Here is an 18304-nt window from a genome sequence, read left to right on the forward strand (position 1 = left end):
GCTCCGAGTCCTCTCCTCTTCCTCCTCCTACTCCTCTCTCCCTCCCTCTCTCTCCCCCTTTTCTTTCCTCTCGCGACATCCATCCCTCCCTCGCAGCGGATTATGTCTTTCCATTTCGCGTATTTCAAGTATTTTGCGACAATTCGCGCGCTGGCTAGATGCGCGCTATACAGAAAACGCAGTGATCACTATCACAACAATCGATTAACCGATGGATCTTGGATTACGCAGGTTATGAAAGCCCCTTAAGCCAAATCCCGTTTGCGATCCTTGTTATTATTGTCACGATTATCCATCGATTTCGAGCATGTTAAACTTATATAAGCGATACTTTTCGCGCTTCAGAGGTGTCATCGCCAAATCACTGCCGATTCTCGATCGGACGCCGTGATTTCTGCCGTGAAAGAGGAGCTATTTTTTATTCGCCGCTGGATCGGCCGCGAATTTCGCATCGCGCGACGCGACGTGACGTGACGCGACGCGACGCGGCAGTTTCGCAGTCTCGCAGACGATCATTTGTCTCGTACATCGTCCGCTTGGTTCCGCGTTCCACCCGCGTCGCAAGTCAGTGCGTTCACCTCACGCTCGCGCAAAGATCTCTCGCGCTCGCGCGCACCGCGCGCCAGCGAAGGATTTCTCCAGGATCGCGAGCCGAGCCACGTGTTCTCATACGATCGCCCAAGTATCGTCGAATCGATCCGCGAGAAATCTCACGACGAATGCGCTTCTCGCAAAAATCGAATGAAGAATTCAAAGGCGCTCGAAGCGTTCCATTACCGCCCGCGAGTTGGTTTCTATTTTGCAGCTGCCATGTAAATTCTACGTTTCATTCGTTTACAGTTTTCACACTGAGGAATGACACTGGTAGGCGCTTCGACGACGCCGAAAAAAGACCTGGTGTATCGGCGATCGGGTACGTGTCTGGCAAATTGAACGCGTAATAATAATAATTTCATAATTAGTCGCACAACCGGCCGCAAGCGACACCTCGCGAAACAACAGTCGCGGTCGAGCCCGCTCGCGCGCTCCGCGAGACAATGAGGTGCGAATGAAAGCGCAATGAACTTTTGCAACTTCCTCAACAATTATCTCGCCGCTCGCGAACCATGCGCGATTCACACACGAAGAGCCGTGCAGCGTTGACAACGCCCGCGCGTCACGCTTTACAATTTACCTGTACGCACACTTGCCAGCGCCCGGATTCTTTCCCCGACAGCTGATGAAATTCACCACCGACAAATAATGCGATTCCGATGAGATGTAATCCACCAACGCGACGGACCACATCGACCGACTCCCAGGGAGTTCTCATCAGCACCCACAGCGAAATCTGTCCGCGGCCTCGCGGCAATACCTGCGACACTCCGCTTTGCAAAGATACCTCTCTCGGCTACGCGATCACTGATCGATCGGTCGGAAGCGATCGGAACACAGGGTCACAGTCGTGAGAAATCGTGGATCGTTGCCGACCAGAGTGTGTATATTCGGTACATCTCGGCGATACGTAACAATAATAATACTACCTCGTCGGGGAACACCGAAAATCACTCACTTATTCCGACGAGATCATCGCCCCAGGCGACTGAGGGGGGACGGTCCATGTGGCGACGCGACGAAGCGAAAACGGAAAAGGCACTATCCTTTATATGTAAAGAAAAAAAAGGGATGAAGAGAGAGAGAGAGAGAGAGAGAGAGAGAGAAGAACAAGATAACAAAGATAAAACACACACGACACAGTCTGTCGTGCCGAGACTTTAGGAGAAATTTTGCCGAGTACACGAAAAGCACTCGGAGGACGGAATAATTTCTCGCGAGAACACATGCGATCACGTGCGTGCGCGCGATCCGCAAGTGTACGGCGTGCCGACCCGCTCGTTCTCGCGCGAGTGCCGGGAATGGGCCGCCTCGCCGCATGTTTCCCGTGCTCCATCTTCCTCGATCGGCACTTCTCTCTTACCCGTTTGATCTCCCTTCTCTGCTCCCACCCCTCTCTCTCTCTCTCTCTCTCTCTTTCTCTCTTTCTCCCTCTCTCTCTCTCTCTCTCCCCCCTTCCCTCTCCCTCTATCTCTCTCTCTCTCTCTTTCCTTTTCTCTATTGCTATTTTGCCCGTCTCTGTCCGATTATCTTTCTCTCTAACCCTCTCTCCCTCCCTCCCTCCCTCCCTTTCTCCCTCAAGACCGCTCTTCCGTCCTCTGCTGCAGCCGCTTACCCGAGAGCGCTCACCTGTGAGGTAAGTAAAACCGGCGTCCCGTCGTACGTGTTACGACATTGCGCGATTCGCGATGGAGAAGGGATGGAGAAAGGTGAGGAGAGGCAGAGCAAAAGAGAGAGAGAGAGAGAGAGAGAGAGAGAGAGGGGGGGGGAGAGGAAGAGAACGCGAGGTGCTTGGAGGTGGCGATGGGAGAGACGGAGAACGAAGGGAAACGCAAGGAGGATGGAAGAGATGACAGCAGAGAGGAGGGACGGGAAGAATTAAGCGAGCGGGTCGGAGGTGAGTTCTGGAGATGAGAGAAGGGGTTGTAGCAACGGCGGGATGAGGAAGAGGGCGACAAGATCGGGGGAAGCCGGAGGTGAGCCACGTCGCGGAGGATCGTCCGGTAGGGATAAAACGTGGACCGACCTGACGTGGTCTCCGACTGCAGTGGGGGGTTAAATCGCGAGACGATGTGGTGGGATTCGCGCGCCGCGAGTGGACCAACTGGGTTCGCCAGCAACACGCGGTTCATTGACCGATGTCGAGATAGCCGAACGATGAACGAATATGTACATATATATATATATATATGTACATATATATATATATATATATGTATGTATGTATATACACATATATGTATATATGTATGTACATGTATATGCATATATCTATGTACGTATGTATATACATATGTATGTATATATCTATGTATGTATATGTGTACATACAGTCGTGGACAAAATTAAGTGGACACTGCATAAATTTTGGCAAATCCTCTGTTTCATACCAATGTTGTAAATAAATTTTAAATTTTGAACGTAAAATATTCTTGTTGACACAAAAGAACATTAATTTAGTATATATAATTGTAAAAACAATGTTTCTGTAACTGTTTACATATATTTATTCATGTGGTTAGCATTTAGACTTTGGACAAAATTAAGTGGACAAAGAGAAAATTTTATATTCAAAATGGAACAATATAAACAAACGTTGAGCTTTACCTAATATGTGATGTTATTGCGTCCTCAATGTACGTTGATCCTTGTATCAGTACAATCAAAGTTAATAAACAGACATGTCTAAGCAAAGAAAAGAGTTTTCCGTTCATCTGCGAAATCTAATTATTTCAGACTGCAAAAATAAGCTAAGTTATCGTAAAATAGCCGAAAAATATAAAGTTTCGAAAAGCGCAGTTCATAAAATTTATACAAAATATTTACAACATAATACTGTCGAAAATGTACATGGTCGGAGACGGAGATGTAACACAAGTGTATACGATAACAGAAGAATTGTGAGAGAAGCTCAACGTAACGCATTGACAACGTCACGAAACATTATTGAACAATTACAATTAAACATATCTTCAAGAACTGTGAGACGAAGATTAAAAGAGGTGGGTTTAAAGAGTTGTGTAGATAGATGTAAATCATATATTAATAAAGTGCATAAAAAAAACGTTTAGCTTTTGCAAAAAAATATATAAATAAGCCATTATCATTTTGAAAACGAATAATATGGAGCGATGAAAGTAAATTTGAATTATTGAATAAAAAGAGGACATACGTGTGGAGGAAACCGAATGAAGCTCTAAAGAAGCAATATGTTGTACCAACAGTCAAGTATGGAGGAGATGCAATAATGATACGGGTTTGTTTTTCGTGATATAGGATTGGAAATTTAGTAGCTATAGATGGAATCATGAATGCTGATAAATATATTGACACTTTAAATGAAAACTTAGAAGAATCAATTCTTAAAATGGATCTCGACAGGGAATGGATGTTTCAGCAAGACAATGATCCAAAGCACACAGCAAAGAAAACGAAACAATTTTTCCAGAATTGTAAAATAGAAGTTCTTGAATGGGCTCCACAAAGTCCGGACTTTAACCCAATCGAAAATTTATGGAGTTTACTGGATGCAGAGATTCCATTAGAAAAACGCAATAATAAAAAAGAGTTTTTAAATGAATTGGAACTAAAATTTCAAAGAATTGATAAACATTATCTGGAAAAATTTGTTGAAAGTATGCCACGAGACGTTTACAAGCAGTAATAAAAGCAAAAGGCTATAATACAAAGTATTCATACTTTGTATAAAGTGTCCACTTAATTTTGACCATGTGCAGTTTTATGTTATTATCATTAATCAATAAAAATTCTAATATATTATTTGTTACAATTGGGATTTCTTTATATTTTGTTAAATTATACTTCGTTAATTTAAATAAGCAATAAAGATTTGATTTTTGACATTATTAGTTAAATTAAATTAACCTTCTGTTATTTATGATACTTGTCCACTTAATTTTGTCCACGATTGTATGTATGCATATATCTATGTATGTATATATGTATATATGTACGTATGTATGTATGTATGTACGTATGTACGTATGTATGTACGTATGTATGTACGTATGCACGTATGTATGTACGGACGTATGTACGTATGTACGTATGTACGTATATATGTATATATATATATGTGTATGTATGTATGTATGTATGTATATATATATGTACGTACATATATACGAGCGAATAAGCTTTCTTTTTTCCCTCTTCCTTTCTTTTTCAGTGCACAGCCCACTACTAGGAATTCGTACTGGCACTTTATCTACCCGGTCTCAAGTGAGCGCACCGAACGAGAGATGTGACGGATATCGGGGTCCCTGGAGGGATGTCAAGGGCGGCAAAAGGTAAATTAGCAATGCGCGGGCAGGGAAGGTAGAGCAGAAAGTGCGCGAGTCGTGAACGAGCCTAGGAACCGGAACGTCGAATCACCAGGAAGAGCGCTCCATCGCTCGCTCGAGCAACTTCAACTTAGCGAGAGCTAGGAGGAGGATCACCTTCGAGAGAGGTATCTTCCGGGTAGATTATATCCGAAGGTCTTCGATAAGTTCTTTGATGGAATTTCCGATAAGACCGAGACATTGTTTTGAACTCTCGACAATGACAAAGACCGAGCTTACATCGCGAGCCAAGAAAGATCCTCAATTTACAGGGGGGAGTAGATCCGGGAAACTTTCGGGGAGGAAAAACACCACGACGACGCGAAACTCGATCGCCCGAGCACCTCCGTCTCTCGTCTCCGACGGTACGGGCGCACGAGGTCGATGCACGGAGAAAAAATTGATTGCCGTCTTAGACAGATGTTAAACCTACGTTCCCAACATGGCAAACGGCTCTGGCGGGATATCGTCGCGGTCTTGCGATCGTGGACCAACGGTTCGATGACTTATTTCCACGAGCAGTGCAACGACTGTGGTGTATTTCCCGATCGGTCTCTTTGGGCCTCAGGAGCAGACAAGAGCGTGCAGACGAATGGACGGGCGTTTTACGAGAAAGGGATGAAGTCCGGCGCGACCATAAGTAACTTCGCGAGGACTACCGTCGTCAGTGTAGTCGCATACGGTGCACACTTGTCGGGAAAGGAGATGCGCAGCATCTCCTCTCCGGACAGTGTAATGAACCTGGGAAACCGGTTACATTCGCGTAAGCGCGAACGTATGTATAGATGGATATTCGTTCTCTGTATTTGTGTTACATTACGCGAGCCGTTCCATTTCCCCTCATCGAGCTTTCGCCCTGTCGCGGTTTATTCTCGCTGATATAAACTCTTCCCCCTCCCCCCTCTTCCCCCGTGTACTCCTTTGTTTTACTACCTTCCCCTCTTTCTGCCGCTTTCACTGGTCATTTCGAGTAATAATTTCGTTATCTTCACTGTCGATCCTCATGCAACAATTTGCTCGACGAAACAAAAACCGAAAATATCAATGTTAAACGTCACGTCGATAAAACGTCGATTCGACGGATTAACGAATATTAGTTCACGGCTGCTTTTCCGCTCGTCCAATATCGCCGTTCCTTCACGTCTGATTTCTGTCGAGGGTGAAAGTTATGATGACATAATCTGTATTGAATCAGTAATCGAGGCGCGAGCCGTCGTGTTAGCGAAATTCTAGATAAGTACGCTTAATTAACCGCGAGAACTATCTCGGAAAACGTTACAGATGCTGAAACTGATTGAATGCAGAATGAGCAAAAAAGTTGGACGAAAGACCGAATCATCATCAATATCTTTATAAGGAACACGCTTATATGAAAGCTAATCATGGTACGACGGTTTGACGCCTCCTTATTCAATGAATACACTGTTAAAGGTTTATACTCATAATTATAGACAGCTCTCTCCTATTCAATATGATAATAATATATCGTTATTTCTACGACCTACATAAAGAGACATTCTTCTAACATAAATGCGTCCTTAACAAACTCTCTCTCTCTCTCTTTTTCACCCCCTCTTTCCTTCCCTCCTCCCTCCTGCCGCTCTCCCCTCTCTCTCTCGTTCCCTCTCCCCTTTCTCTCGCCCCCTCTCCCTCTCCCCCATCCTCCTTCTCTCTCTCTCCCGCTCCTTCCTTTCTCCTTCCCTTCATCCTTCTCGCTCCCTCTCTCCCTCTCTCCCTCTTCCATCCTTCTCCTCTCTCTCTCTTTCTCTCTCTCTCTCTCTCTCTCTCTCTCTCTCTCTCTCTCTCTCTCACTCTCTCTCTCATTCTCATTGTCGGAAAACTACGATTAATCGATCTGCAACACATTCAGGAAAACCACGTAGACTAATTGCAAATTTATTTCTCGAGTGATAAATAAATGAGCGAGCATAAACCAAATGTGCCGAGAACCAAGTCGGCGGAAGTCGAGACATATCACGACCCTCCGTCGGAGGGACGATACAGACGACGGAGAATCGCGTCGAACGACTAATTGGCCATTAACAAAAGAATATCTCAAAGACTCAAGAAATTCTTCGTCCGGCACGCAATTATCTATTGGACACCGTCGATGCGTCGGTCAACGTGTCGCCATCATCCATAACGAATAACCAATCTTAAGATCTCAGTATATCGCATTTTGTTTCATAGGTCCACGATGATGGTTCAAGAGAAGAGAAAATACGGACCAAGGGCGTAGGGAGGGAAAGTAACCTTCGATTAAAGTGATAAACGTCTTTTCAGGGACTTCCGGTCGCCAAGTTCTTCCGGTTCGTAGTTAATCGTTCCGGCAGAAGATGGAATCGAGGATGGTGAACGGGGCAAGGTAGGAAAGAGGAAGAAAGGAGGGGGAGGAATGCGCAGCGTGGTACGCGCGGAAAAGAGGTTGGTAGCAGTCAGCGATGGCGGGTTGAATTTGTACGAGGAGCAGCAGGATATGGTACGAGGGGGGATAAGGGTTTAAAGAAAACACATAATAGGGTGGGGCGCTTCGCAGCCGCTTTTGAATCGATCCAACGTTAGCTACAGCTGGAACCCCATCCCACCATCCCGAACAGCGGTGCTCATTCTCTCACCCTTGTCTCTCTCCTTCTCCCCCCCTCTCTGTCCTCCCCTCTCTCAAACTCGTCCCAGTTTCCCCTCTCTTTACCCTTCTTGTTCGCTTTTCCTCCATCCCTCTCTCTCTCTCTCTTTCTCTACCTTCCCTCCCTCTCCCCCCTTTCTCTGTTTCTCTCCCACCCTCCCTCGCATTCTCCAGCCTTCTCATCATTCGCTCCCGTTCTCGGTCGTTCGTGTAATCATTGCGTGAAGGCTCGCGCACATTGTGCTATACAGACTATCCCTGAGGGTCACCTGAGGACCTTGCGATGACGAATCCTTGAGGTAATTTAGTACAGTGAACTCTTTCCACAATGGAAATGAAGAAAGGTGTCTCATGAATTGGCTGCTGACACTGATAAAGATGGGCCAGGTAGGTCAGTCATTTGTCGCAGTTTATCTATCGTTTATCTATTCGTAACAATTCCAATTTTTTTACGAACAAGTATCAGCAGAGATATCTCTGTTAGAATAAAAGCGACGTTAATAACAAGGCGACTAGCGAAGCAATGAATAAAATGTCCTTCTATTTACACTTCTCCTTCTTCCCCATTTTCTTTGGTCCTTGATTACTTTAAGTATTTTTATAATTAAGATTTAAAAAGACTTCTTTGACTTCAATTAGACTTGGCAAATAACGACTCTCACATGTGTAAGTGTATATGAAACATCGAGTGAGAATAAGGATGTAAGTTCGGTTCACGGGAGAGTAAAAGATTTTATTTTAGATCAAGTTTCACGAAGTCTTTTGGATAAATTCCGCGCTGCGTACGCACAGGATTTCACTTACGATAGATTTCAAATCATATTATATTATATATATAATACGATAGATTGACGAAAGTCTTTTAACCCTTTGAGGCATAGTGGTAAGTATACTACTTACCACCTATTTATTCTCACATTTTCATGAAATATTTCATATTTGAGGGATTCCTATCGGGTTTTTTGGGTTTTTTAGCTTCTTATATGATATGGGGACATACATGAAAGGTTAAAAAGTGTTTTGCATAAGTTGTCCATTTATTATAATATAAATAAACAAAGTGTGAAAAATACATATTTTTACAGAAAAAAATCATTTTCCACTAACTATGAATCTTTTGCTCAAAATCAAAATTTGGGAGTTTTTTGGATCGCTGATTACGAATCTGAAGTCCAAGTTCCAAAATTAATTTTCCAAAATGGCGGATTCGAGATGGCGGATCATAGAATGTACATAAAATTAGCTAAAATTGTACTCTGATTAGTTTTTAAGCTCGCTGATTACGAATCTGAGATCCAAATTCTAAAATTTATTTCCCAAGATGGCGGATCATAAAATTTTTATATGATTAGCTGAAATTGTACTTTGGTTAGCTTTCAAAGTCGCTGATTACGAATCCGAGGTCCAAAACTCATTGTTCAAGATTGCAAATTCAAGTTGGCGGATCATGGAATTCTAATATATTTACCTGACATTGTCTTCCGGTTAGTTAATTTTTCATATTTGTGGCCGCTATCTTGAATCCGCCATCTTGAACTTTGAAATCTAATAACGGATTCGTAATCAGCGACTCCAAAAACCTTGCAATACCCATTGTCACCGAAATTATGGCGATTTTTCATTTTTGTGTCCGCCATTTTGGATCCGCCATTTTGAATTTCGAAAATCTGATAACGGATTCGTCATCAGTAACCCCAGAAACCCCCGTATATAAATTTTCATGTGATTCGGATTTTCTGAAAAATACGTGCCTCGAAGGATTAATTCATGGGTCTCTTCGCGAATGAGCGTGCCGGTTTGCACTGGAAGAAACGTCGCGTCTTCCAATAACGTGCATCTCTACTGAACCACACGGTTAAAGTTGTAAACTACTCGCCATCATTCCTCATAAATTTTTCCGAAACATAGGATGCACTCGACGCGATAATGACTCAGCTTTATAAAAGCTTACCCTCTTTATCAAAACTTATTCTCTTTATAAAAGCTACTTTCTTACAAAAAAAAAACAAGATCAAAAATTTATATAATTTTGTGAAGATTCATATATGCTGTCATTCTGAAATATCAGTATGTTCATTAGACGAAGAAAATTCTTAATGTTCAGGCTGTAATCTATGAAATTTTACCGTTGAAAAATAGAAATAATTAATTGTTGCTAATCCGTCACGACATTGATGGATTCGCCGCTTTATATAATTATATAATAATTTGCCAATTATTTATTTATCAAGGAAAGCCAGAATATATCGCACTGTACTTGATGGATCTTGAGACATCAATTTTCATTCGAAAAATTTCTTTAAGAAACTAAAAACTCGACTCTCCGACTGTTACACACTACTCGACTTTGTCGAGCAGCTCGCACAATCGGTATGCATAATTACTTTTTAGGATAAACTCACCGTTGTTGCGTAGGATGGAGCCGGGACTGGTGGCCTCCAGAGGGCTGCTGGGCTCCTCCTTGGGTTCCCTCTTGACGCTGAAATAGAAACATTTATTATGCATCTGAACGAAAGATAGCACGATGTTAGCCGAATGTAGTCCAAGTTCGGCCGAAGAGTCCTTGCGCCGGGCTAACAGCGCAGCTGTTATTCGTTCCTCCTTTCGACATTCGGCACGGTTAACTGCGATCCTGGGACGATGCAATAAAAGATTGACCTAGTTTTGACTTCGATTCCCACCACGGACGCGGCTCCAAGAAAAATTAATCAAGGCGACAATGAGTGCGGCAGAAAGACGGAAAAATTGATGACCCGTTCTTTATCCGACTGGACGTATCTGCATGTTTCGGTCTCCTCTCATGAATACGATTGCTACTAATCACAATATTAATGCGCATAAATCACCATTATCCCATTGGGATCTCCTGTCAGTGTCTCAGTCCTTGTGAAAAAGAATGACCCAAAAAAACAGGCCCTTTTTAGCCCGTTTTCAAGCCCTTGATTTTTTAAATAAATCATATGCCGAATATCACCTTATAATGAGGTATGAATCCTCGCAAAATTTTATCTTGAGGTGACAATTGGTTTCTGAGATAGAGAGGGTCAAGGTTCACCACCAGATAAAGCTTATGTTCTTCAAAGCACAGTTCTTCTTGACACTTTGTAAACTCAAGATAATGTATTCTAAGGTTTTTTGAGTCGCTAATTACGAATCTATAGTCAAATTTCTTCAAAAAAGAAATTCAAGATGGCTGATCTAATATAGCAGACCTCATCTAAAAAATATATTCAATTATTATGATGTTTGGTTTAATAGCTTAAGATAAAAAAACTATTTTTTCATCAACAGTCTGCCATATTGGATCAGCCATTTTGAGATTTTCTCTTTAACTTGAAGTTCGACTTGTAGAAAACAAACTCAAGATACATAATACTGTGCCATTACAATGGATTTCACGATATAGGTATCATTTTTTGTGATAAGGTCCATTGGATCAGCCACCTTGAATTTTTTGTCCCCAAAAAATCTTAGAATATGTTATTTTGAATATTTTAAGTGTCAAAAATTCTGTGCTTTGAAGAACATAAGCTTTATCGCTGATGAACTTTGACTCTCTCTATTTCAGAAACCAATTGTCACCTCAAGATAAAAATTTGCAAGGATTCATACCTCATTATCCTCACTATAAGCGTTATAACGTTTGACGTTTGACGATTTACTTAAAAAATCGAGGGTCCTAAAACGGGCTAATTTTTGGGTCACTCTTTAGATTCTTGGATATCACGCTAGAAGACATGAGATTCGATGTCTCGAACTTGGCACAAACTTCAAAAATATTCAGGATATTTGAAACATAATCTTTCTCGGTGATTAATTTCTCAATTTCACGATGTAAACTGACAAGTTCGATAATATTAGGTCAATCGGAAAGTTCCGTCCGTTTTCTTGCAAAACGTATGGCTTTATTTAAAAAACAAAATGAAAAAGTACATCAATCAAAGTATTGTCCATCGTTAGCGATGACTTTTTTCCATCTTTCGGTCAGCAAGCGAATTCCGCGGCGAAAGAATGACTTATCTTTGAATGCTATCCAGTCAGAGATCCATTTCTTGACGTCTTTATAAGAAGTGAAGCATTCGTCAGCAAGTGCGTGTGCCATCGACCGAAACAAACGGTAGTCGGAAGGGGCACAGTCTGGTGAATAAGCCGCATGGGGTAACACTTCCTAGCGAAGTGCTCTAACGTTTTCTTGACAGATTTTGTGACGTGGGCCGAGCGTTGTCATGAAGCAAAATCACTTTATGCTGTCCCGTTTCATATTCTAGTCGTTTTTCGTACAATGCTCGTCTCAAATGATCATTTGTTCTCTGTAGAGATCCCCTGTGACTGTTTGATCACTTTCCAACAGCTCATGGTACAGCACACCCTTCTGATCCCACCAAATACAGAGCATTGCCTTCTTTCCGTAGATATTCCGCTTTGGCGTCGATGTTGAGGGTTGGCCGGGATCGCAAATAGTTTTTCGACGTTTGGGGTTGTCAAAATAAATCCATTTTTCATCCCCAGTGATGATACGATATAAAAACCCCTTTCTTTGTTGCCTAGCAAGCAGAATTTCGCAGCTAGTTTTTCGCCTTTCAATGTCTCTTGGCTTCAGTTCATATGGGACGCATTTTCCTTCCTTGTAAACTTTTCCTAAGGCTTTTAAACGATCGGAATTGACAGATTGAGCACAATTTAATGCTTATGCAAGTTGCTTTTGCCTTTGACATGGATCTTTGTCCACTAATGCCTGCAGCCTGCAATTCTTCGTCTTCGAATACTCTTAGCCGTCCAGAACGCTCTTTGTTCTCTACATTAAAATCACCATTTTTTAAATGTCGAAACCATTCTCTGCATGTTTTATCGGAAGAAGCATTATCACCATAAACTTCTACAAGCAGTCGATGAGCTTCAGCTACAGTTTCCTTCCAATTGAAGCAAAAGATTAACACTTCGCGTAAATGACGCTTATTTGGCTCAAATTTCGACATTTTCGATGCAGTAAAAAACTTAAGATCACTTTCGTGACGAGTTAGTATTCGACTTAATAGCTTCACGTAACATGCGGACCATAAATCCGACGATATCTTAATAACGAGATTGTTTCTAATTAATTCTACTGACGCTACTGACACTATTAAGGATATTGATAGTCTATTACACTTTGTTTCGCAAATCTTAAGTCTCAAACGCGAAAAGGAATATCGCTATACTATTCGAGTTACTATTTCTAGTGTCACCGATAATTATCGCCTTCGAATAGATAGAACGAAGTGGGTCATCCGAAAATATCCGCATCTAAAGCTATCCGATAACACGCGCTAGATTTTTATTCGTTCTGGGAATGATTTTATTTCTTCTTGGAGAGAAGAATACCCGTCTTCACATGAGTAAGCAGTGACAAAATATTTTTTTCCTAATCCCTCGACAACGTTGCAATCGTGCGGCTTAATTATATAAGGATACGCGTATGACGTTAAACAATGAAAAGTTGCGATAAATAATTTTTACATGATTGGTTCGTAAATCCTAAGAAAGAAAGAAAGAGAGACATTTTCGCGTGTTCGCACAATTACAGAATGAAACCGGCCATGCCGCATTATGAGCGAAATTAATTAGTATTGATTATTCGATACCGTTGAGCGTGTATGTGACGTTGCTATTTTATTCATTTATCAAACGGACACGGCAAAGAAAGAACGAGAGAGAGAGAGAGAGAAAGGATTAGCAATCTGCGTGCAAAATAACTAAATGTACGTCAATCAATAATGCGAACAACTGGATGAATATACTTATCAATTAATAAATAGCAACTAGTTGGAGCAGAATGCGACCGGAAATCCCCTGCGTGATATCACAATGAGATAATTCGCGGATTCTTCTCGTTTACAATAATTTGGAGCGCGGCTTTCCCGCGATCATTTCTCACGCCGATTACTGAATAATTAATTCATAAATGTAGTTCTTTCAAAACACACGCGCGCGTTCGTATATATATTCACACATGTATAATAAATCCAATATCGCTCCTTTTTTACATTATCGATTTGATCGTATTGATCGCGAATGCGACTTATTTGATTGCTCGCATTAATGGGAATTGCTATAGAATTTCGATAAGTCGAAGCTTTCGCGCTCTATAAATAGAATATAGCGCGTAGAAACGAGAATTTTTCACCGATCCGTCGCATCAATCCGCCATTCGCGAACGAGAAAATCGAGAAGTCGATTTCGCGTTTCGAAATATCTAACATTAAAATCTGAATCTCAGTAAGAATTATGTGATTCTCGGCGGAGAGAGAGAGAAGCTCGGCGTATGCGTACGATAGTGCATTGAACTTTTCTCCCTGAGAAAATTCCATGTACCTGCTCCGATATACTTTTTCGATCAAAGTATTGATTTTCCGCCAAGTCTTCCGAGGAGTTCCAGCAGCCTAACCGTCTTCGATCACCGTCTTTCACGAAAACAAAGTCAGGATCTTCTCGGAAAGATCGAGTATTCACGGTGACGGCGCGATCGGGGATGACGGCTCGTTGTGTTGTTTCTCTATTCGTTATTTGCATTTTTAAATCAACAGGAGGGCGGACTGGCCGAACGTTAGAGTGAGACGCGGTGTACTTAATACGTGCATTATTAATCGGCGCCTATATGAGGTATTCTGAAGATTCGCGGACATACGGGCCTAGGAGACCTTACATAGCTTGCCGTAACATTGCGAGGCGCACGTCACCCACAGGGTGGCTTCTACGAAGGTTGTGTGTGTGTACGCTACATTACTCGAGTGTGACATCGTCACGCACTGTTCAGTCGAATCGAACGTCCAGCTTAAATACGGGCCATCAAAATGTTGGCAACTTCGGTTTGAGTTTTCCAATCAAAGTCCGTAATCATCCGAAACGGAACGTCTTATCCGCGAGTAGTCTTGACCGAGATATTAGATGTGGATAATAATATCTAATAACCATAATTTTCTTGTAATAATAAAATAGTCACGAAAAATTGACTACGGGCATACGAAAGATAGGGCAAGACAATCCGGCCAAGAGAAGCCATTGTAAAGCGATGTGAAGAAAAACAGAAATGTATGAAAAGGGAAGAATTTTCGTGATAGAAATTTGAAAACAGATCGCAAATGCGAGAGCCGGGTCATGTTTGCACCGAGAGTACTTCAGCTACGGCGACTTTCAGATATGGCGACAGTACAGTTAATATTCTGCGTTAGGTTACGTCCGAAATTCCCACCATCGGCTGCGATGTCTACGTCCGATAGATAACGTATTCGTGAGCAAAATTACCCCCATTATCCCCATTGTCATACTCAAATTAATATGATAATCCGCGGCGTAGCCCGATATCTAAGTAATCGTCTAGAATCGACGAAGAGGCCAACTTTAAATTGCAAGAGAGACATATTCGAACCGAATGAAGTGAGTCGAGCGTGCGCGCGTCATAATACACGAAATCGGTGAATTCAAATTCTCCCGATTCCAAACGGTCACGCGAAGCTGATGCTTGCATCACGACTGTAGCGTAAGAACATAATCATTTTCGTGCACCTACAACGTCGGCCTCGAAATTGCCGGAAATAAAGTCGATTCTTTTGTCATGTTATCTTCAAAAAAATGTCGAGACAAATGTTCTCACCTGATGAAAGTAGAGTCGACGGCGGGACTGGAGGGTCTTGGCGAGGAGCTCGCGGTAGATGCTGTGTTGGTTTCCTCCACATCCATCATCGTTCATGCCGACCAGCAGCACCACCACCAGTAGCAACACTACCACCTCTTCCACCGCTGCGATATCCGATCCCGCGAGGGCAGGAGGGCTGATAACGACAATAACGACGACGACGAACACCGCGACCACGATGCAATGGTCACGACGATAACGATGATTTTCGAGCTCCACCACCGACGAGGGATCACCACCGGCGTTCGACGTATAAGCAGTTAGTTTCCGCGCACGGGAGGGGGGCAAAAACCATAGAATCGAAGGAGCGCGAGAGGGTTGAGGGTTGATTTTACGCCCGTCATCCGCGAGCGCGGGCTTGCGGGTAACAACTGACGAACGACAGCACCCCCACTGCCCCCTACGGCACGACGTGGCGCGCCGCGACGCTTGGTGAACCTGCGCCACCGGCCGACACCTGCCGCCGCGCAGGTACTTGGTGTCGCGCAAGCGTCGATTGCCACTATCCGAAATCGAACGAGAAGTCACGCGGAAAGCATAAGCAACTTCATAGCGAAAACCTTGAAACGGAATGTCGAGTCCTTCGCAATAAAATAATTAGAATCCTTTCAATCAAAGCGCGGTGACTATGTAAAATTATTATTATTATATGAAAGACCATTGTGATTAGATACTTTATCACTTCATTAAAATTGCAATAAGTGTTGATACGTGTAGTTGAAACGTACATGCGTATTAAGAGATTTAACAATTTTTACTATTTTTTCCAACAATGCTTGTTTATTTTTAATTTCCTTATTATATGTAAGACTTGAAAAGTTTTCATTATATTCTAAATACTTAGTTATCTTTATGAGACATGTGATATCTAACGAATGTTTCTCCTACTAGTAATGGAAATATTAAAGTAGCCTCTGCATACACCTGAAATAGAAAAGCGCTATGTCATCTGAGATCTCGACGAGAACTCGATAATATATAGTGAATTCGGTATTAATAGGCAATATCGTTACCTTGACAGGATTAGCATTCTTTCGAATTTTTCCCCAAGAAATCGCTTCATCGGGCCGAGCACCGCTATCGCTACCGTCAAATTCCGAAGAAGTATTCAAAAAAACAGCAAAGTCAGCACCATTTCTCTGTAATAAAGTGTCATTATTACTCAATCTATGTATACATCCAGGAATAATACATCAAGTAAAACAATTTTACCATAAGATTAGCATTACAGATATGATGCTTTATAACACCACCTCCAATAATTACCATACCACTTGTCACAGCTTTCAGAGATATGGTGTTTAATCTTTTGAGATCTATAGAATTGGAAATATTATATCTTGCTATCTTATCAATTCAAACATATTGTGTTAATAAATAAGAGTTACATAAAATATCAACAGATATACCTGCAAGTATATCAACTACAAGTCCTGGATTTTTAAAAGAATGAAAGAACATCATATCACCGAAACTACCATCAGTCAATGCTGGACAAAATACTGGAATTTTATTTTTTGCAGCCCAATAGTAAATTGATTCTTCATTGTTGATCTCTTCACCAAGTTTAGTTATTATCTTAGATGGTGTCCACAATGTACCCTAATGTAAGGCCCAATTCAATCATGAAAATAACAATTACATTGTGACTCAAAATTATTTTTATCATTATTAGAATTTACACACCTGCTTTATTTGTTCAGCCAACATCGCATCTAATATCGGCATCACCCAATCTTCAAACAAGCAATAATTATCATTTGGCACTATCAAATTTCCAATTCTATTAAGCCCTTTTTCTCTGAGAAGTTTGCCATCATAACTAAATTTTCCAAGATATGTGGGTGCTAGACACTTTATCAAATCCTCTTCCACTCCACCCGCTGTAGTAACTATACAATCCACCTGGAAACATTTCCTTATAAAATCATATAATTCAAGATCTTTAATAAATAAAAAACATTAAATATATAAACCTAGCCTACAAGTTTATGCTGGACAAGAAATCTTATAGTTTCCCTGATGCCAGAAGATACCATATTTGACGTATAGCCTAAAAATATTGTACAACTATATTTTCTTTTTATAAATTCATCTTCTTCTAAACTGTCAATTTGATCTTCTATGAGAGGAATGTCCCGTTGATTCAACATTTGTTTTATTTCTTCTACAGCTAATCCAAAATTTGTAGCTTGAAAGCCGGAAAATCTCATAGCTTTCAATATTTCATGATAGTCAAGACCATTATTGAAATCATAACCTGTATGTATACATATATATATATATATAACTTATATCGTTAACAATAAAAATGATTAATGAGATATAAAAAAAGTACCTTTTACCGTAGATTCACTAGGTGTTATAGAGATACTATGAACTAGTACAGCATTCCGTGCTAATTCTTCTACACTGTTACATGAATTTTCCTTTGATGTGCTAGCCATGATACTAACAAGTTTGCTCTTTTCAACTGTATTGGAGTTGTAGTCAGTGGTTGCGTTCAGAAAACAAAGCGCTCACTGAGCGCTTAGTAACTATTGGTCCTTATTGTTAGATTCTTACATTCAGACCAATAACGCTGACGAATTACTCAACCGTTGTATAATCGTTGTGTTTTCTGAACGCAACCAATCTCTCATTTCCACAATTCGTGTACTTCAATGCAAATGCACATGCGTGCATTCGTTGAACCAGCATAACCTAACCTGATCAATTTCGTTAGTTTAACCAGTTTAACCTAATTTAAATATCAGTTAAATACGTCATTTATTGGTTCATATAAAAAGTGATAAAAGAAGGAAACAAAAATAATTCAATCCTACTATTTATGTGGAAGAAAAGCAATAGGCTGAAAATATTTCTTTACACAGGTAAATTTATTGACGAGTAATGAGATAAGTATACAATTGCTCACAATAAAAATAGAAAATGTGACTTAAGTTACTTTTATAATCACCGGCACATATTTGGAATTCAATTTTTCTTTTATTTACACATTTTTTTTCTTGTCATAATATTAATCTTATTAAACACAGTTTTTTAAATTAGCCTCTACGCATGCCGGCGCAT

General features: G+C 41.1%; 2 protein-coding genes across 4 annotated transcripts in view; both read right to left on the reverse strand.

The window, feature by feature from the left end:
- LOC105186728 (ecdysone-induced protein 78C) overlaps positions 1 to 15870 on the reverse strand; it is a 104390-nt gene extending 88520 nt beyond the window's left edge. For 2 of the 3 annotated variants that reach the window (XM_025299832.1, XM_025299833.1), the window contains exon 1: positions 1175 to 1980. Coding sequence is in view for 1 of the 3 variants with exons in the window: in XM_025299834.1 (XP_025155619.1) it covers positions 9963 to 10039; positions 15191 to 15279 (166 nt within the window). In the remaining 2 variants the exon portion in view is untranslated. Of the gene's footprint in view, positions 1 to 1174; positions 1981 to 9962; positions 10040 to 15190 lie in introns of those variants that run through there. The other variant, XM_025299834.1, reaches the window with a different exon arrangement.
- A 132-nt stretch (positions 15871 to 16002) lies between these two features.
- Positions 16003 to 17923, reverse strand: Dhps (Deoxyhypusine synthase). Its single transcript, XM_011147127.3, has 7 exons — positions 17571 to 17923; positions 17218 to 17492; positions 16919 to 17137; positions 16642 to 16834; positions 16445 to 16548; positions 16246 to 16371; positions 16003 to 16156 (listed from the first exon to the last, which is right to left on the reverse strand). The coding sequence occupies exons 1-7, from the start codon at positions 17677 to 17679 to the stop codon at positions 16073 to 16075; spliced, it is 1110 nt and encodes a 369-aa protein (XP_011145429.1). The 5' UTR covers positions 17680 to 17923; the 3' UTR covers positions 16003 to 16072.
- Positions 17924 to 18304: the final 381 nt, after the last annotated feature.

The sequence above is a fragment of the Harpegnathos saltator genome, unplaced genomic scaffold, assembly GCF_003227715.2.
Source record: "Harpegnathos saltator strain DR-91 unplaced genomic scaffold, Hsal_v8.6 scaffold294, whole genome shotgun sequence".
In the NCBI taxonomy this organism is placed as follows: Eukaryota; Metazoa; Arthropoda; class Insecta; order Hymenoptera; family Formicidae; genus Harpegnathos; species Harpegnathos saltator.

What these genes read in the sequence shown, in the direction of transcription:
- Dhps (XM_011147127.3), bottom strand. Translation starts at nt 17,679, where the DNA reads ATGGCTAGCACATCAAAGGAAAATTCATGTAACAGTGTAGAAGAATTA. An exon ending in TAGTGAATCTACGGTAAAAG is followed by an intron (nt 17,493 to 17,570) that starts GTACTTTTTTTA and finishes GTATACATACAG; the next exon opens with GTTATGATTTCAATAATGGT. An exon ending in TCTGTAATGCTAATCTTATG is followed by an intron (nt 16,372 to 16,444) that starts GTAAAATTGTTT and finishes ACTTTATTACAG; the next exon opens with AGAAATGGTGCTGACTTTGC.